This window comes from Ambystoma mexicanum, chromosome 7q (assembly GCF_040938575.1).
Source record: "Ambystoma mexicanum isolate Mex_15411 chromosome 7q, UKY_AmexF1_1, whole genome shotgun sequence".
Taxonomy (NCBI): domain Eukaryota; kingdom Metazoa; phylum Chordata; class Amphibia; order Caudata; family Ambystomatidae; genus Ambystoma; species Ambystoma mexicanum.
In genome coordinates, this window is record NC_090941.1 from 505,820,621 (window position 1) to 505,841,853 (window position 21,233).

At 46.5% G+C, this 21,233-nt stretch overlaps 1 protein-coding gene across 2 annotated transcripts in view; it reads left to right on the plus strand.

The window, feature by feature from the left end:
* The first annotated feature begins 484 nt into the window (after nt 1-484).
* Nucleotides 485-21,233, plus strand: part of MED4 (mediator complex subunit 4) — a 550,363-nt gene continuing 529,614 nt past the window's right edge. Inside the window, exon 1 of one of the 2 annotated variants that reach the window (XM_069640681.1) lies at nt 485-756. In XM_069640681.1, the coding sequence (XP_069496782.1) occupies nt 671-756 (86 nt within the window). In that variant the 5' untranslated portion in view covers nt 485-670. Of the gene's footprint in view, nt 757-1,645; nt 4,661-21,233 lie in introns of those variants that run through there. The other variant, XM_069640680.1, reaches the window with a different exon arrangement.

Sequence of the window (21,233 nt, forward strand, 5' to 3'; positions counted from 1 at the left end):
ATGCGTCAGCACTAGGGTTATCACCAAGATAATATTGCAATAGAGTGACACTTGCTAAACTAAAACAATCCCCTTCTTTACATGTCAGTGTGTCTGTCTGCATGACAACACTTTTAAAGTGCGCTTTCTTTTTACATTTGCTTAGACATTGATGGGCCACCTGGTGGGCAAGTAACGATCCCATCAGTGCCAAACACCTATGCATATGTAAAATACAGGGCGCACCCGAGAGCAAGACAAAGCAGCAATTGCGATCAAGTGCTGCCAGCAGTCCAGTGCAGGACGCTCTGTGCGACGTGTAATGTGCTTAACTGCAATATAAACAAGCCCAATTACACGCGCACAGACGGTCCAACAAGCGGACAAAAACCGCGACAAGAGACCTCCAAATATTATAAGCGACTTTGGGCAAAAACAAGCCCAAAGTCGCTTATAATGAGCGGACCTGGCAACACATTAGTTCCGTAAAACTCGAGATGAGTATGTGTTTGAGACAAGCTCACGTAGTAGAACGCTGCGTGCATGGCAGAGAGCGTAACGTGTCAAGTCACGTGAAGAGGAGGAGGAGGAGGAGGAGTTGTTGTACGTTCAATTTTTCGCATGGGAACTAAACTACCTAACAAGGGAGGAATTATGAGAAAACAGTGGAACAAAAACACGGATTAAAGACATGGCTGCAGCACCGGGCGGCCCGAAGAAGGGCAGTACTAAAGAGAAACTGCTATCTGCACTGGAAGACTTGGAGGTGCTTTGCCGGTGGGTGGTTACTGCCGGATACGTTTTTTTTTGTTCTAATACACTGTACGCGTAGGGAAGAGTCACGGCAGGATGCCGTATAGATGGAATAATGCAGTACAGGTGGAATAAAGTCCAACCCACGTTTTAATACTCCTCCGCTAATCTTGCAGTGACGAGTCAGCGTGCCCTATTCTGAAGAAACTCTGTGGTGAAGTGCCTTTTACCATGAACCGAATAGACGTTCAGCGATGTAAAGTAATTCACGGTTTCCCATGTGTATGGTTAGGAACGATTTGACCGAAGACAGGATTTTACAGGTGGTGGTTGTCTTTGTATGATTTTTGAATTTACACATACTTCCCTTCAACATATGATGCATAGTTTCCAGCCAATATTACGAACAGGGTGAAACACCAGAGCACCCCCTTGCTCCACTGCTTTCCCGCACAGCACCCCTTCTCCAAAATCATTGTAATTTTAAATACCGTTTTATTCACTTGTACTTAAAATTAGGAGGTAGAAACGGGATTGATTTCTTTTTAATTCTTCCATATTTTTGTTCGTTTAAACGAAGGTCATTCTCTTCAACGTTGTTAACCAAAAACCTTCTATTGCTGCTGTGAAATCATTTTTTCTCAATTGAAAGTGTAACGAAAGTCAGTAACTTGCTCCAGTTAATTAACACGGCGTTCAGAGTCTTGTTCAAACGCTCTGACAAGAAACATTTAATATTGATCTGAAATAAAGGAAAAGCGTTAGGAGGTGGTGAAAAGGGAGTGGGAAGCATCTATCCCTTTAAGGGTTAAGAGGTGGGTTAAGAGGTGCTGATGTAAGGAGAGGAGGAAGAGGAGTAGCCTCGAGGAGGAGGAGGAGGAGGAGGAGGAGGAGGCGGCGGCAATTAAATAAAGTATGTGAGTGAAGTGAGACAGTATCCCGTGTTCTCGGTCCTTTGCCCAGGCCTAACAACTGCAGACGAGGATGAAACGAACCGTCATCCTGCCCGAGTAGCCGTCCTGCTGTGAGCTACACAGAGGCTCGCCCGCCCAGATCTCTGTGTCCTTTAAGGCAATCCGCCTGTCCTCGTTACCGCCAGAGAGGCTGGCATCCTTTGCGCCGCACATACCGCACCGCTGTAAGCCTCCTGCCGGAGATCCGGCGTCCGTGCGCGAGCTATTGGCTCATCCTTGCCGGCACAGGAGCCGCAACACCATCAGCCTACCCCCAACCTGGGTTTCCCGCCCGCTCCACAAAGAGGAAAAAGAAAACAACATCACAGGCGAGCGCTTGGGGAAATCTATTCAGACAACAACATGTAACTCCTTTCCACTGCAATAAAACGAACAAGGACTGAGCATCAGGCACAAAAAGGGACGTGCTGCTCAGACCGGTACACCCTGAAGACACCACCATGGTAAGGACAGCACAGCCCTCATCCCCTGACGGCCCAACCATAGGGCCGGGTGATCAACCGAAGGAGCACAGGGCACCCACTAACAGCACAGTGGGCGCAACAACAAAAAAAGTGACTACTCGCCTGCCATGACCACATAGACGCAGTTCATCCAGGAGAACCGAGGAGGGGGAAGGTACAACCTCGTAGAACGAACAACACTACTAGGCATGAGCGGCAAACACACCGACCACCATGGTGGACCCAGCAGGGGAACAGGGTGTAGCACAGCACACCGCCAGCAACATGGCATTTTTGAGCAAACCAAGCCCATTCAGCCTCCAACCCCAGCTGGACAAAGGACCCAGATGAACCGCGTGGGTCGAAGATTTCACTGGGTTCATCAAGGCCGCAGGTGAAGAAAAGTCACCAGTGCTCAAGGACATCTTCACGAATCTGGCGGGGACGGAAATCAACAGCATCATCAAAACCATCCCAGTAGAAGACAGAACCACCTATGATGCCCTTGCGGCTGCCCTGGATAAGAAACTGGTCATAGAGCCGAACAGGGACTATGAACGGTATGTGTTCAACCAGTGCTAGCAGGCGTCCCATGAGACAGTAGAGGAATTCATCACATGCCTGCACCAAAAGCAGGTCCACTGCCAGTTCTATTCTTTTTCAGATGACAATTCGATTAGACTCTGTGTCATCGAAGGATGCACATCGTCCATACTGCGTAAACCGCTCCTGAAGAAGCCCCTGACGATCGAAGTCGTCGAGATCGCCAGAGTCTGAGCGGGTGGAGATCCAAGCATTCGCCATGGAGACACCCAACAAAAAGACTGATGGAGACAACTAGGTAGCAGCCCTCACCAGCAGTAAGGAAGCAGAGAGAGGGGCACTTGACTACCAGACCCCGCCGAGGGGACCGCAAGGGGAAGGTTACACACAGATGAGACCAGGGTCATGTTAGCATAGACTATGCTACCGATGCAGCCAGATATTCCCTAGCGTGGGCCCATGTCTGGCGATGAGTCAATGATTCTGCAGGAGTGGAAGAGAAGGCCACTTCGAGGCTGTCTGCTGATAAGGGCGACTGGTCCCGCTAGCCCGACAGAATCTGGTGACACAAGGCAACTGGAGACCACCATACAGGGTGAGCCCAACAACCAAACAGTGGTGCCAACCGCAGTTCTACCCACAGCAGCCAAGGCGAATGGTCAGACTGATGGACCAGGGCCTAGACTATGAGGAGCCCCTAGGGGGTAATCGGCTGCCACAACTAGACTACACGGACCACTACAGCGATCCGTATGTGAACTGGGACTAATTTGCATATGGCCAGCACCCAGAATTTCCCGAATTCGTGAACCTGGTACCCGGGCAGCAAGACGGCATCGAAGCACTGAAAGTAATGGTGGACATGTACGCAGTCACCCATCTGTTCCTAATTGATACAGGAAGCACTGTCAACATCATGGGGGAATATAAGTTCCTACTATCTGGGAATAGACGGGATCTGGTACTGTAGAAAGCAAGAATTTGCAATAGGGAGCCAGCACGCCACTACCATCGATGGGGCAATTTAGAAAGACGCTTACATTTAAAGGCAAGACGACCAACACTGCCATTCATGTGCTTACAAGCCTAGTCGATGCAAAATGCCTGCTGAACTATCGCACCGCAAACGAACTTGGTCTCATAAACATTCATTTTCAAGACAATGACGTAGTGGTATGCAGAGGAGACCGGAGTGGAAATGGAAATAAAGCTATATGCCACATGAAGGGTGCCCAAGTGAACAAAGAGATGATCAGGACCACGTTACCCTAGCTCTTCAAGGGCCTGGGAAATCTGATAGGCATGGTAATCAGCCTATACATAAACAACAACATAAAGCCCGTGCCACAACAAACTATAAGGGTGGGGTTCCACCTGCAGGAAGCCGTTGCATGAGAGCTACGACAGCTCCTGGAGAACGATATCATAGAGGCTGCAGCAGGGCCTACGTCATGGATCTCACTCCTAGTAGTGGTACCCAAAGATGGAAACAGACTTCGACTATGCGTCACAAGGAGGGCAAATACCGACATTGAGACGGAACGATATCCGGGTCCAAAGATAGAGGACATTATCGTGCAGTTAAACTGGGCAACATATTCTTCAAGCTGCACCTCAACCAGGGGTACCAACAGCTAGAACTGCACCCTGACTCTAGGGGAATCACCAGCATCGCCACCCATGATGGCTTATTCCTTTAAAAGCGGATGAACTTTGGTATCTCTTCCGCCGCAGAGACCATTAGACATCTGCTGCTTCCAGTCAAGTCTGCCTTTAACTATTCCGATGACATTCTGGTATACATTACCTCCCAGGAAGAGCATGACCAAGCCCTCATCGACGTATGCAACATTCTGAAAGAGGCAGCGCTCACACTGAACTACGAGAAATGCAACATCAGCAAGGACAGACTCTGGTTCTACAGCCACATTTTCTCAGGGAAAAGCGAGGTAGCCTGACCCGGAGAAGGTACGCGCCATCAAGGAACTGCAGATGCAGGGACAACTGCTACAAGATTGATGATGCTAGTACTATCTTGACGGACGAGACAGGTCTAGTAATCGGAGGACAGCTGGTGGAGTTATTCAAGCCCGTTCACATGAACGGAAATGCTTCTGTAGGATTGTGCATACTCCATGGTGTGTTTTTAAAAAAAAAAAAAAAAAAAAAAATGCTTCAAAGGTTGGTTAGTAGATGGAGGGGGGGAGTCGGCAGTTTGTTTTTAGAGCAGTGAAGAGGAAGCAGTGAGTTTTGGTGGCATGAGGCAGTAAGGGGTGCACTGTGCTCGAAGCTGTGAGGGGATCAGAAGGACTGTGCTGAAGTGTTGACTTAAGACAATCCGAGGCCTAGGTGATCGTCCAGAGCAAAGGATGGTGTGGTTTTCTGTGACGACATAGGATGCTGCCTAGAAATTGTGGTTTGGTCAATTCTCTGCTGGAGCTAACATAGGTATGCCTCCCATTTGCTTACACTTCTGATCGGTAAATTCCACATATCTGGCTGGTGTTTGTGTCCGAGTCCCGCATGTGTATAGATATCTGATTTATTTGCTTCGGAATATATGAGCTCATTTGCTCAAGTGTCTGCATGCTTACGTTTGTGTGTGTCACATGTCCATAGGCCCTTTTAACTTTCCACCCCACAGTAGTTAATTAGTCCTGCGGCGGCTTACTCCTATCTGTTTTTGTCATGCCCCATGGCATATTATTTGAGCCAACCTGCAAGCAGGACATGGGCATATCCATAAATTGTAAGTCGGATGAGGCTTTGGGTGGTCGCCTCTGTTTGATAATCACTGATTAGGGTGTTTCTTTCTCTCTGTACCTCTGTCTCTCAGACAGCCCCAGCTAGCTTGTTCAGTCCTCATCGCTTCTGGCATCTGCCATGTCCTTTCTAGGTCTGTGGCGCCCAGAAACCGTTTGAACCAGGATATGTTACAAGTCTACCTTTCATACTCTTTTGTGGCAGTGATCATAGTACCCTTTTTGCAGCGATCAGCATGGGTTGGGTTTCAAATGCGGTATGGCAGTCATTAATCGTAGGTAGGGTGACTTGGCCCCTTGCTTGGCACTCACTTTTCGATTGCTTGCTAGTCTATTTCCTGCTTTATCAACCAGCTGGGGTCGAGGTGCCTTCCACTGGAGGTGGGTCAATATGGTGCCACTGATCTGGGGTTGTTGACCTGTATTCCTCCAGCGGTTGGCCAGTCAGATTATTTTACTGTTGTTGGGCAGTTTTGAAGAGTTCGTATTAGCCTCTCAATTTCCCCATTATCTTGGTGCCCAATAGGGGCTAGTTTTCTTTGTTGAATTCCTTGGTCTGGTGGGTACATTTTCTATTCTTGACCCTTAAATGGTGGGCCGTGGTCTTGTCTTGATTTTTGTCTGGCAGCCAGTGGGTAACCACTATCCTTCATCTCCATTGTGGCTAGCACTGCAAGGTTTAGGAAGGAGGTTTAGGAAGGACACAGTCCCTACTTGTGTATTCACCCTTAGCTATCAGCTAGTGTCAGCCATTAGGTAGGCACACAGAATTCGTCACTGATTTTATGCCATGGCGTCTTGCTTAGAAGTTCATTGGGTGACGGCAGAGCACCACTTCGGTTCTCTGTCACAGTATGCATTGATCCACCTCTATCATGATGCTGGATTTGATGCCAGGGAATCCTATTTTTTTTTCCCTGCCTTTTGAATGATCACGTAACAACTGGAATGTGCGAGGAGCACAGTCCTTAAGGGGCTACTGACCATTCCTGCTAATATGTGTCACACGCTTCCCGTCTTGGCGCTTATGGAATACATGGAAACTGGGACGCCATTGATTGTTCCATGTCTATACTGACACTTCCTGGTGTGTGGGTCTAGACTTTTGCTGCACGGAAGTTCTGTTTCTTTAAAACCACGCCTCGGCTGAGTAACGGTGCATTGCAACCCCTATGCTTTGCTCTGGGTTTTCGCGCTTACTCTGTGCTCTCTCCTTTGGTTTTTGCTACCACGCTTTTGTCCTAAACCTTTGTCTGCTTGCCCTCTTGTTCCATTTCTTTCCTTTCTTTGTTGTTCACTTCGTTCCACAGCCCCCGAGGTGGAGCTTCCGTCCTCAGGCTGTCGAGGCTTCCTTTTCTTACCTTCCGGGTCTCGTCCCGTCTCTGTTGTTGCCTTTGCTCTCCTGTAAGCGGCGTACGGGGTAAGTTCGCCTTGTTCCAGCAGTTGCAGCTCTTTTTCTGTCTTTCGGTTCTCATCCTGCCTTCTTTAGTCGTCTGTTTCCTTTCTCGACTCCTTATTGGAGTTCTGTTTTCCTCCTTGCTTTCTCTTTTCTTTATACCCTTTTATCCTTACTGTTGACATCCCTTCTCCTTCACTGGGATCTCTTTCTCACGACCAACCCCTGTATCTCTGATCCTCTTTGTTGGATTTCCTTGCACCATCAGCTCATTCCAACATTCCCCAGAGCTCTTCTGAGTTTTCTTTACCAACTACGGCAGGCCGTCTCATCAAACAAGCCTGCCAGTATCTCCTGGAACAGTCTGCTTGCATTTCAATACCACAACACAACTGCAAACCAGCCAAGCCCTACATCATACCTGAGAGGTTTTTTCTGCCTCTGGCTTTTTCCTCTCACTGGCTCTCGCGGGAAGGGATCCTCTGCAAGTCGGTTCCAAATAGGCAGCAGAGTGGCTTCAACCGGAGGGAGGCCATACCTATACAAGAAGAAACGACAGATACGAAGGAAAAAAGGGAAGTTACACTCAACGTCTCCAGAAGATACAGGTGCGGAGGGGGGGGAGGACGTATTTAGTGACGACCAAGAAGTCACCAAACCTGATCAGCGTGACAATAGGTTCATCAGTGCTTATTTTCCTTTCCTAAGCGGTTTGGTGGCCATTTTCTGCTAGGGCATACTTCTACTTTCCCATCCAGTGGACATCTGTATTCACTTTAGGGCACATGTGGTGAAGTGGTAATTTTGACTCTTCTCCAGAGAGGGAGAAATTGGTCAAGCACTTTCTACCAGTAGTGATATTTCTTCTGTTCATTCTTCTGGTTTGCTCTAGTGTTCGTTGCAATTTGGGGGTGCCACAGTGATCTGCCATGTTTTTAGGACTGGGACAGTATTCTACCCAAAAATTGCACTTCTGTAGTTGTAGTTCTGAAGTCATGTTATCAGACTACGGTTCCCTCCATTCTGGCAAACTATTTTGCGATCTCTCTCACTCCTTTCCTGGGCAAACTCCTGGAGAATTTGGCTATCTCCCTGCTAACCCTCCACACGAAAGCTGTTGATGTTCTCCACGACCATCAGTCTGGCTTCAGAGCAGCCAGAGGCACGGAAACTGCTCTCCTGAACACCCTTGTAGATCTGCTCTCTAACCCTGATTCTATTTCTCCCTTTCTTCTCGACCTATCCACTGCTTTTGACACGGTCAAGCACAACATCCTGATCACTTGTCTCGGTGATACCCTGGGCATCATGGATCATGCTCTGGCGTGGCCGTCGTCTTTCCTCTCGAACCCACCATCCCAGGTTCAACTTTGGTCCTTCCTCTCCATCTCTCTCTCCACATGTGGTGTTCCCCAGGCATCTTGCCTCTCCCTCTGGCTTTTCAATGTCTACCTGGCCCCTTTGGCCCTCCAGATTTCTACTTTTTCCACTAACTTTCAGTGTAATGCGGATGACAAGCATCTCTTTCAGGCTACCCTCTGCTTCCTCCTCGCTCATCTCTGCCTTAATGCCAGCAAGACGGAGATCCTTCTCATTGGGACTCCTGCTCCCGCTGTTCCTCCCTCACTCTGGCCGGCCACCTTGGGCATTCTGCCATCACCCTCTTGTGAGGCAAAAAACCTTGGGGTCATCTTCAACTCCACTCTCCGTCTCTCCACACAATACAGACCTTGCCAGAAAGGCCCATTTACAGCTGCACCTCCTTAGAGGTATTCTCCCTTTTCTTTACCTACCCCCAGAAGCTCAGTGTCTCCAGAGCACTGGTTCTCTCTAGGCTGGACTACTGCAACAGGCTCTTTCTCGATCTGCATAACTCTATTCTTCTCTCGCTACAACTCATCCAGAACAGGACCGCAAGACTTACCCTTGGCCTCAATCCTAGGGACTGCATCTCTTCGGCCCTGAAATCCCCCCATTTGTTCCCGTTTGCTGCTAGGCTCAAGTTCACGATCCTATGCTTCATTCACAAGGCATTTCTGGGGCCGGGGCACACGCTGTCTCCAACTCTCTTCCCAAGTACCTTTCTACTAGAGCCCTGCACTTGTCTACTTCTAATTCTCTATGGGTGAGTCTCTTCTCCAAGCCGAGATTGGGGGGGTAGATCTCTCTCCTCTGCAGGTGCATCCCTCTGGAACGGCCTCCCTCCGTCTTGAGCCGGATCTCCTTAAGTTCTGGAAGCTCCTCAAGACCTTCCTCTTCTTCTTTCTCTTCCTCTCCCCTGCTAACCTTCCCTTGCTCTTGCACCATTTCTGCTGACTGGCTGCTTGGTGTTCCTTTGAGTCTTACTGGACACTAGGCCCCTCCCTGCCAGCTCCCCCTGCACTTGCCTGCTGGCCGCCCTGCAATGCTGCCTGGCCTCCCTTGCACTACCATGTTTGATTTCCCCTTGGAGTTCCAGCCTCCAAGCACTTAACTCGATGCCTTGCTGCTCTGGGTGCACTTTTCCCTGTAGCCTCTCCCCTGCATTTCTTGTGTGCGCATTTGCACAATATAAAGGGCACTAGCCCTAGTAAGATTGTTTGTCTTGTCCTTCCTTGTTCCCCCTCCCTTGCCTTAAAAATAACATGTCATATAAAGCCGATTACGTGATCCCTGGCTGCTGTCTCTGAGCTGATCCTATGCATAGTGGGACTAACAATTTATTTTTATCTGCCATCACATTAAAAGAGCATCCATACAGATATTAGTGGAAGTGGAGGTAGCACTACAGGATGTTTCATCGCTGTTTTGTTGGAGTGAGTGCTTGGCTTGGGTAGTAGTCAGACCTCACCCGTGTCATCCTTCCACAGCAGTATTGTTCCCAGCCCACATGGGATGGCATTAACCACCAAGTCTGTTTCTATTTTGGTCCAAGTAGACCTTCTGTGTTCAGTGGGAATGCAGTTTCTTGAGCTGTGGTCCACTTCCATTCACAGGTCTTCTTTAGCTTCTCCCTGAGAGCCTTTGTCAATGTCGTCAGCTACTTAATGTATCAGCTAAAGTATGTCACCACTTCTCAAAAGCTGCATACCTGTGTTTACATTTGTGGTTATTGAGGCAAACGTGATGTCCTGATAACCTTTGTTTGGGTTGGCTGACATACCCAAAGAAATCCAATTTCCTTTCAGAATTCACCTTCTTTTGTAATGCAGTATCAGGTCGCTGTCTTGCAGGTGTTTCAGCAAGGCTTGCCACATTTGTGATGTTTCGCCTTGATGGTGAATACAAGTATATGGTGGAGATCTGCCCATGTCTGTGCATGGGTGTTTGTGGTGGAATGTATAAAATGCTATACTCTGGAGTGTTCCTCCGATGTCAGGTGGAGTTAGCCTGGGCGATGGGCACCGGGTGTCTCTCAACTCTGTACCTATGGACTTACCTGGAACTCACTCTTGCAGATCCTTCTTCCTTGCCACTTACCCGCCTAGATCACAACATATTTGGCAATTAAGTGATTTAAAGTTGGTCTTTCATCTGCACTGCTGTGGTGTGGGTAGCAGCAAGCTACTGGAGCCTACCGCCCATGGAGAATTGTCCACTACCCAGGGCATCGTTGAGGCATCCTGTGCCGCTTGGTGACTAGAACAGGCTTAAGAGTCTCATCTCACGAGTCTTGGTGGTGGCAGAGTCTTCAAAGGAGAGAGGAGTTATCCTTGGGTGCGGCCTGTCACCTCAGACACAAGTAACCATGCCTGCAGGACATAGCAGGGCCATGCAGCCTTGTGGGGGATGTGCCTCCCCTGGTGCTAGAAGCGCATACATCGTGGTTGCAAGCCTGCTTGGTGGGGGATGTTTCTAGGTTTGTAAATGATCCAGCGCTATGCAAATGTCAGGTCTCAGGACTAGCTAGCCTTTTGGTTGTAGCCCCTTAGCTTGTATCCGTGGCTACAACCAAAACACCCAGGGCTATATTCAGCCCCCCCCCCTTAGCGACGCTTCTGGTCTCCGGCATTAACAGGTAGTGAGCCATGGCTGCGGGGGTGGCAGGTCACCTAACAAGCCATATCTCTGAGCTGCGGAACTGTCGATGCGTTATATGAGCTACAGCCTCACTGCCACTCCGGGCACAAATGATGGCGGGGAACCTTCTGTCACTCACAGTGCCCTTCAGGCAGATTGCTTCCTGACCCCACTGGAGAATTGCTGCCTGGAGGTCTGGGTGTAATTTCTTGGGGGGGGGGGGGCACCAACCTTTGGTGCACACCATTTTGTCCGACTCATTTCGGAGGGGCTCCTTTCATTTAGATGTCATGTTCCTCCCTCACACCCCAACACTTTCAGCAAAGGTACTCCACTGCCTGGAGATAGGACAAAATGGGCCAGGACTGTTTGCCAGCAGTGAAGTCCGTGGAATGCACCATGAGCAGTGCTACTGACCTTAAGAGACGGATGCCTGATTGGGGGCCCTCCCTTCCTCCCCAAAGAAGATACAGGGGACATTTGTGAAGTGTTTCAAAATGTTAATAGACTGTGACCTCAAAGTGCACCATAAGGGAGTAAGTGTTAACTAGCCGCTCCGCAAGAACAGCGGGAAGTGTACCAGCAAGATTTAGGAATGCACCCCTCACACCCAATAAAGGGTGCCGTATGTCTAGTGCTGTGAAATTAGGGGGGCACCTCCATGAAGCGTAAGGCCACAAGCCCGTAAGCTTGGGGAGCTGCCCATGGGGACACAAGGGGGGAATAGGAGGGAAAGAAAGGCAGCGTAAGGCGTGCCTTCCTCCTGCTCACCCACCCCCCTTTTGATGGTCCTCTAACATAATACAGGCAGCACAAAGGAGAATCTGACCGGGAGGGCACCTAGACAGCAAAGGTGCTAACAGGCAGTAGGTGCCAGCACCATGGCAGTAGTGTTCCTCCCCCTCTTCTTGAAAGAGGGAGAGGACAATAACACAAAAGATGAGGGGAAAAGCAGGAAGCCACGCACCTGTGTGTGTGGCTGTCGGCACATGCCGACCTTCCTGGTGCCCAGGGCCCAGGTGCATGTGTTGGCCTCAGGGCATATTAGCCCTTGTGACTGATTTTATTTTTTATTTTTATTTTGATTCATTTCTAACACGCACCAAGCAAGCAATTGCTTTCGGCGCAGATGTTCACTATATGTTATATATTTAGCTGTGGAGGCTTGGGGTACCATGGTTACTTAAGTTAATTTAAATAGGAATGTTTTTAATTATTTTCTGAACGTTGCCACTGTAGTACATGAACAAATGCTAAAAGGTAGCTGATTCCACAGCTTGGGGCCGAACACGGAGAAACTCCTGTCTCCTTTTAGAGGTGTATTTTGTCTGAGGGACACATAGCAGGAGTTTGTCTCCTGAACGGAGGTCTCTGGTAGGGTAATACTGGTGGATTCTCGTGTTCAGGTATCTGGGTGTGAGTTTGTGGTAACATTTATAGACCAGACACGCCACCTTGAATTTAATACGGTCCTCCACCATCAGCCAGTGGAATGCTTTCCGAGATGTGGAAACGTGGTCTCTTTTGCCCAGGTGGGCAGTTAACCTCGTTGCCACATTCTGGGCCTTTTGTAGTCTTGATATTTGTTTCATAGGAATCCCTGTCATGAGACTATTACAATAGTCAAGATGAGCATTTACCAAGGCTCCCACCACCACTGGCTGATCTTGGGGTGTTAAAAAAGGAAGTACGTTCCTAAGCAGGCGCAGGGCATAATATACTGCTTTTATTTTTTTTCTTGCCAGATGCAACCAATATTTTTTACTTTTAGAAGACTGTCTTTTTTATTAATATAATGGTTTTGTAGCTTGTAGCAGCCCTGCAGAAGAAACACTCTGGCCTGAATGTACTGGACTCTGCGTTCGTAGACTCAGCTTCTTGTTTTTGATTGTTGTACGGCTGACTTTAGAAAGTGTTTTACACCCTGTCCGGAGTGGGGGCATTACAAAAGGGATGTTTTCTGCAATAGAAATCCAGAAACAAATTCGATTCATATACTGGTTCTGCTGTGAGCAACTCCTAAACGCCGTACACCCTGCCTGGTGCGGGGTGGAGCATAGGCGAAAGCGGCCGTTGCCAGTAATTCCTATGGCTCACAGAGCTCACACATTTGAGGAAATGGTGCGGTGAGAGGACAGGCAGGGCTAGCGACCCTCAATACATTTTGCTGGTATGTTCCTCCTCTGCTTCTTCATTAAGCTGAATCTAGGCTTGTTTCGGTACCACAAATTAGATACACACCCAAAGGCAGGCACTCCTTCTCTGTGGTAGCTAGCCAATTTTGGAACTCTTTGCCTTCACTCTACATGCTTTGGATAACTATCTTCACTTCAGGCACGAACATAACATAACATACCTTAATAGAAACGGAGAGGTCGGAAAGAAGCTTACTGCGTAGAGGAAGAACGTAGAACACGAAGCAGCGAGACGGCCAGCAACGGAGAAGGTGGAAGGAGGAAGCTGCAAGCCGCGCAGTGACAGACACGCAGTATAAAAGTCCCCGTTAAAAGTAACCCCTTTTAAGTAAAACGAAAGCCTGCGTTGCCATAGCAACATAGCTGCAAGTTGCGCAGTGCAATAGACTCGCAACAAGAGTCCCTGGGCAGAAATAAATACTGGGAAAGAACAGCTTGCCTTGCCAAGCAACATAGAGCAGCGAGGAAACCCTGGGGAAATTGATCAAAGAATCAGGAGTAGGTGAACAGAGTCCTGCACAATACTAAAGGAAAGTTAGCACAGGATGAAGCGCCACAAGAAGGCAAAGGAAGACATGGGCTGCAAATTATTAAATCCTGAACAAAGAAAGAAACGAACATCAGGGGAAGAAATAACAGGAGAGAAACCTAATGGCAAGTGCCCCAAAATGGTAAAATGTGAAACGAGATGCCAAATTACTGGAGTGGGCAGTAGCAGCCGAAAAAGAACATGGGTGGGCATATGTCAGGAAGTGGCTTGGAGGGGACTCGTCAGATTAAGAAAAAAGTGAAGAAAGTCAGGAAGACATGAGCCCAGCTACCAAAAAGAGAAAGGGGAACCAGGCAACCGAGAAGGACACATGAACAACAAAGGTAATGCAAAACAAATTGGGAGGATGTTTAAGAAAATGCTTTTTGAACTTAAATCTATGCAAGAATTTGAATTAAGTAAAATGGAAAGGAGGGAGAAAATGTCTGATTTAGGAGCAAATAAGGAGGTAATTGACATTAGAGACAAGTCCCGCTACCACAGGCATTAGGGGAACAGATGTGGAGCATTTAAGAGCATGGGGTGGGGGGAGTGGACACCCCTACCACGAGCGCTCAAGGCGCTAAAAATGTCCATACCTGTAATGGGCAAGGCCACACTAGTAACACACAAGGGTACCCAGCAGCTGGTGGGAAACTCAATCTGAGCACAAACGCAGTGGACAATAATGCAATAATTTTCAGCCTAGCTGAAGGAATGACCATGCAGGACACAACCGCAAATGCGGCAGCACACAAATTTACGTGATTTCACAGAAAATAATTCTTCGAAAAGGCGAAGTGTTCGAAAATGTTCATGGAAACATGATCCGAACGATATGTTCGAAAATATTTGCAAAGGTGTCAAATTAAACAAGTAGATTTCGGTTTGTAAAATACAACTGTGCTTAGGAAATTAAAATTAAAGAAAGTCGACAGACAAGAATAATAAAAACATTATTATTTAGTCATCAGTTATTATAGCGCTTTCATTTTAGTATCTCGCTACACTTACCCTTAATGAAGAGAGTAAGCCGTGCTTGGATACCTTCCGGAATGCTAATTATCAGGATGTTGAATTTCAGGCATGCATTCGTATCGTGATACTGTTTATGAATCGTAAAGAAATTAGTTATAAAACACATATTTCAGGCATTAGTGGATTTATTTTAAATAGAAAACGCAAACGGTACAAACAGACCAATATGTTAATTTAAGTGACAATATAAAAAAAGTTCAAACACAAATTTGCAATAAGAGAGGATGTTGTGTGGGTATAGAAAATGCACGCATCATGCATGATAGTCACATGTATCATTTCCTAAACTGAATTGGAACAATACACTTATTGCACAGTAAAAAATGAATTGAAAGCAGTGCTTGAAATGTTGTCTGAAACAGTTAAAAGTAGGGTATTTCTCAGCAATGTCTTTTAGGCGTTTCAGAATCGAGTGGTTTTTTTTGGTGCTTTTTTGTGTGCATATTTTTGACCACTCAACAATTGCATTATAGAGTTCTCCTGAACACCTTGCTCAGTTTGTAGTACGTTCAGAAATTTCCAAATGGAAGACTTTGTATATCTCATGTGAACAATTAGACGGTTGTGCCATCCCACATGTTTATTTGTTTTGGGCAATCCACTCAGAATAGACTCCTAGCAGTTCCCTAACTGCATTTGAATTTTAGGCTGTTTTTGCCCGAATCTGGGTTGTGCGCCAATCCAGGCGTCATCAAAATAATTTACAAAACTGGACAATCCATTTTCATTTCTCTGAAAGTATGATTCTTGAATAATGGTCATGTACCTATTATTAACAGAGGTTGGTAAGAAGAAGGTGAGTGCAGAAATGTTTCTAATATATGGTACTGATATTCGCTGTCGGTACTGTATTTGTGTTGCATACTGTATTTTTGAATATTTCTCCAGATAGCCTGGCAAAAATGAAAGTAGCACCCTTGAACTTCGGTTGTAGGAAATACATGATTCACACTTTTAATAGCTGACATTTCGAAGTCTAGGCAACATATTTTGGGGTCCTGGAAAGAATCTGGCATGAATTCTCTGATTTTAGAAAACACTTGGCGGTAAGACTTTTCCGGATAATAATTTATTTTTATTTTTTTTTGGACATCAAAATAAACACAAAGAGATACATCATTATTTTTATTTACTTGGCCACGAACAGAATATAATTGAGCAAATGGTTTTGAGCAGGTTTTAAAAGTACCGTCCATTAGCCAGTACAGACAATTACTTAGTCACTCCAAGTTTTGTTTTTGGCAAAAAAGATGATTTCAATTTTTGTGCTTAGTATTATCATATAGTAAGAATTGATCTCCCTGTAAGGTGGTCTGCAGGTTTTCCGGAATTATAACTTCACTGGAGTGTTTTGGTATTTTTGGCAATTTGGACTTGTGTTTTCTGAGATATTACTTATCTTTTCAAAAGATTTGAGGAAGGCAGTTGACGTGCAAATATGGTGGTATTTCGGCTAATATTTCTCTAACAACTTGCCTCTTTTGCTGGCTTGAGAAGTAGCTTTTGATTTAATAAAATTATTTTTTTCTTTGGCTTTGATCATATAGGTATTAGGATCATGGTTGTGTTGCTTTACAAACATTATCAGGTCGGTTAAAGGGCAGGCTTGTCCCCATCAGTCATTTTTCTCATATTTTGTGCACTTCCACCAACATTTAGCGTTTGTACTGCAATCGAGATTGTACAGATAATCCAAATGGTTAAGCTGCTTCCTGCCTTTAGTCGAAAGGATATATTTTGCCTTTTCCATAGTGACATGATATCCTGGTGCAATAAAATAAACTAACATTACTATTCTATACTTCGAATTACGAAGTCCAAGGCGAAAAGATAAGATTTTTACTTACCGGGAATAATAATCTGTGTGGCACACTTACAAAATGATTATTATATCTGGAAGAACAAGTTGACTTTTTTCTTACAGACATTTACAGTCGAAGTGACGGTTTAACGATTTAATCGCGATTCTAAAATAGTTACTTCCTCATTCCCTAATCTCGTGAGGAAAAATCTTGCGAGATTAAAGAATAAATTAAAATATGTTAAAATCGCAATTCTGGCACGGAATAAGCTAATTCGACTCGTATGGAATGGAGAAAGAAGATCTTCAAATAAAAATGTTTTGGGTAAGTCGTTTTCCCCAAAAAATAGATGCACTCTTTTGCCAAATCAAATGCTCTTTGCTGTTCCTCCTGCCACTTCATATTTCTTTCGTGTCACTTTATAAACGGAGGCCAATATCTGTGGTATGTGCTGTCTCCAGAACCCAAACAGCCCTATGAACTGCTGAACTTGATTTTTGTTCAGCAGAGTGGTGAACTCAAGTATTTCCTGTCAGGCTTTCAGCACCATCTCTCGATGCCCATTATGCCACTGAATTCCTAAGAATACCACTGTCTCAGCTGAGCTTTGAATTTTGTCGGGTTTAATCTCCCACCCTTCCTCCTTCAACCCTTCAATGATTACTTCTGAGTTTGCACACTTTGGTCATCCTTCCCCCCCTGACTCAAAATATGGTAAATGTAGTGAGAAATGTGAATGTCAGGTTTAAATGGTATATTGTCTAAGTGTTCTACCACCAGCCGGTGACAGATGGTTGTGCTATGCATGTACCCCATAGGTAATCTCGTGAAGGTGTACTGACACCCGTTCCAAGAAAATGCAAACTGCTCTTGGCAAAAACGCATTGGCTAAGTCTACCACTGCATACCAGGTTCCCTCAAACCTTTGCACATTCTCAAATGAAGTAATGGCGTCTGGGACTGCAGGCACGATAGGAGGAGTGTGTTTATTCATCTTGTGATAATCCACAGTCATCCTCCAGCTTCCATCCCATTTCTTAAGGGGCCAGATCGTGTTGTTCCAAGCCATAGTAACGATGCGTAAGACTCCTGCTTCTACATACCCTTTAATGTTATCGGAAATTTCCATATGGCCACCCGGGAATGCGGTATTGCTTCATAGATGCACATGCACTGGGGGCATTTTCAATTTGCCTACAGTAACTGGTGTTCAAGTCAATGCACTCACTCCAAACTGATAGGTTTTACCTCCAAGTCCCAGAGTCAACCCTTCCAAAATGTCAATCCCAATTATATACTCCGGTATCGGGACAATCAACACTTGGTATTTCTGCCTTGTCAAATCGCCATTTTTATCTCCACTCCTGTTTGTACTGCTGAAGTTTCCTTCCGCCCCTAGCCCCATAATGGTAAAGTGTCTACCTTTTCAAATCGTGTTGGATTTCCATAAATCAAAGAAGCCTCCGCCCTGGTATCTATAAATGCTCGCACCTCTTGGGTATTTCAAATTAGTGTATCCCAACTGTAACTCTTAACATGGCACTCGCCACCTTCCTCAAATCAGCATATGTCGGCTGGTAGGGGGGAGGGATCCTCATAGACCCATCTTCCTGTTCCTCCTCCGGAGGTGCTGAATGTGAGGTGTCCCTCTTAGTCACCACATGTCTCTTCACCTGTTCATAGCGCTCTTTCGCTGCAAGCCATCTTTTTGTATAGCTTGTGCATTGTCCTCTTTTCAATACCATCAATTTCTTCTCATGGCACACCATCTTTCAGCAAGGCCAAAAACATATCCATTCTAGACACTCGGGCGTCTCTACTATCTTGCCTCCTACCTTCAGTTCTCTCTCCCTCTCTCATCTTCACTTTTGTCCCATTCCCCCAAGTCTGCAAGTTGCCTGTTGGCATCCGCTGCTTCATCAATGGGTTTGCCTGTCATACCTACAAGCAGAGTCATGATGACACTTTATGTGGGTGGGGCAGTTCTTATCACCATATTTCTGATTGAAACTGAAAGCGGCACTACCCTGTGTGTCCTGGCTCATCTACATGAATTGCCTCCTTCATGGTCTAATCTCTGATCATTTGAATCGCTTCTTTCAAACTATACCACCTCTTTTCCTCCCGAGGCCAGCCAGTGGTAATGGGGTACTTACGGTTACACCCTTGGACTGCTAAGTGCAACAAAGACACCTGCGAAGCTTGGCCATTAGCTTCAGGGGGCGGCCCTGCTCTTGGTACCACCTGAATTGACATTCACATGAAAGCAATACAATTTAGATTCATTCAAATTGGAATCGACAAGCAGGGACATATTGTTTGGTAATACAAGTGTTTGTTTTACTTATTGATTAAACGCCAACGCACCAAGGCGTAGAAAGTGAGGCACACTGAAGAACCCATCTTTGGCCTGAAGAAGGCTGGAGTCATCTGAGAGCCACATCACAAAGGCTTGCTCAGTCCGACTGAAACGCGTGTAGACGACGTAACTGTTGTTGGGGGAAAAAGCTACACCATTAGATTAACTGGGTGAGCAAGAAGTAGCCTAAATCTTTTCCTGTGTGAAGTCTGCATTATTTGAAAAGGCTATTAGCGAATAGATACACCTGTGTGGGAGTTTATGAGTGTAGACGAATGGAAGATGTGCCTGAACCAAGAGATTGATTGCATTTGGGGTTCAGCAACATACAGATTTGTGTCACACTCACCTGTGTCTCTGCAGGAGCGATGGATGAGCCTCCTTTGACCCAGAGTTCTCACTTCCCCTGTTTCGCCCGGAGGAACACCTGTCAATACAAGATGTACACTCAGACCAGAATTCACCTGATTCTCCTGGGCCCTTCCCTTCTCTCTTTGTGCTGTGATGTCCCTTCAGGGGCTTACCTTGATTTATAGTAGGGTGTGCACTCCATCCTGCACTCGCAGGGGCGCAATTCACTTGTAGGGATGGTGCCAATATCTGTTGGCTGAGTTCAGATGCCACGCTGTTATGTGCCTTCACAGCGAGGGAGAGTGTCCAATGTGCCAGTTTCTTCACTAGCTAAATAGTCCTTTCCACAAAATGAACGTTGCGCGGTGGATGTTGAGTGTCCAGAATTGTCCGTATTGTCCTTATTTGCCAAGGTATATTTTGGGTGAGTAGCGCTGCGTGTAGATGTCAGCCGATGGTATGTATGCGCTGAATCATAGGTTCGAGCGCACCAGGTAATGTCTCTCCTTTCCCTTGCAGGAATGGTGTATGGAGTGCTAGCGCCTCGAAGCTGGGTTCAGCGATTCTGGAGACTTGGTGGTCTGGTAAGTACAAACTGTGCTAAAAACGCACCGCGTTATTGGAGAGTGCGCTGTGAATGATGCCTCTGCATTATTGGAGCGATCGCAATGAATAATGTCTCTTCTTTCTTTTGCAGGGCTTTGAGCGCTCGGACTACTGACCTGGATTCCAGCATAGTGAGAAGTTTCAGTGAGTACGCGCTGCGTTATGGAAGTGCGCGCGCTATCAAGTTCTTCTTTGTGCTTACAGGTGCCGGTGTAGGATTCCCCTCTTGACCGGAGAAGGCTGCGGTGTGGAGAAAGCATGAGGGTAGATTCGGAGCAGGTAAGCAGAAGCAGGATGATCTGGAGCAGGTACAACAGAAGCAGGATGATCCGGAGCAGGTAAGCAGAGCAGGTTGATCCAGAGCACGGCAAGTGTGTTGCTGATCTAGCTCACAGTAAGCAACACTAAGCACTGGAAGGATCTTGGGTGTGGCTTGTATAGCCAGCCACACCCAAACACTAGAGAGCTCATGATTTAATCGGGAAGGAATGAAAAGAAAGTATCTGCTATGGGCTTTTTATGTGCCTATGCCAGGCCTGCCAAGCCTCCACCCATCTTACCCCAACTACCTGCCTGGTACCCATGACAATGTGGCTGGGAAATAAATTATATTTACTGTAGGTTTGATATTACCAAGTGCTAACAATGAACTGTGTAAAATAATGTCTATTGTTTTTATGAAATACGGTTACAAGTCAATGTAATTTTTTCTGTCCTTTGCTAATGGTCTTGATCAATTGTGCTTCTCTATATACATTGATTACCTGGACGATCAAGACCGTTCCATGTACCCTTAGTGATTTCCCTTAATACCTCCTATACATTGGTGTCACTAGACAAAGGCAGGAAGCGCAGAGAATCCGTCGCATCTACCAATAACCCTGCTGCCCCTTTGTCAAAAAGCCTCCCCATTCATGCCAACAAAGGTTCCCCTGACTTCTGCCTCAGACGAGTAATGATTTCCCCAACATCTTGTTGAGTATAATTTTCCAGCGTAGTTAGATATACAACTCCGCCCTCCAGATTATGCGGATGCAGCCCAGCTCTGCGTCTCGTAACGGGTTTGGCCGCCACTGCCTTTTGATTAGGTTCTGACTTAGATTGTGCATTCCCCCATCCCCCGAGTTGCTCTCGGAACCTGTGGATTCAAAAAATGTCTCCCTTCCTGGTGTCTGGGTCCCAGACTACACCGGCTGTGGCGATTACAGCTGCTACTTTCCTTTGGTTCACGCCCCTCGTCTCTTTTTATATTTATATCTGGCGACACTTAACTGCGGCCTGTTTGGCTACGGTCTGATATCTATCGGCCTTGTCCTTAAAAAGCTTCATTTGCAATTGCTGCATTCGCGCAATCTGTCTCTCAACCGCTAACTCTTTTTCAACCCGTAAAATATCCTCTTTCTACTCCACATTCCTCTGATGTACCTTTTGTATAGGCATGTAGGAGCACCCCCCTACCCCCTGCCTGCCTAAAGCTGCACATTCCTTTCCCATCTCGACTGAA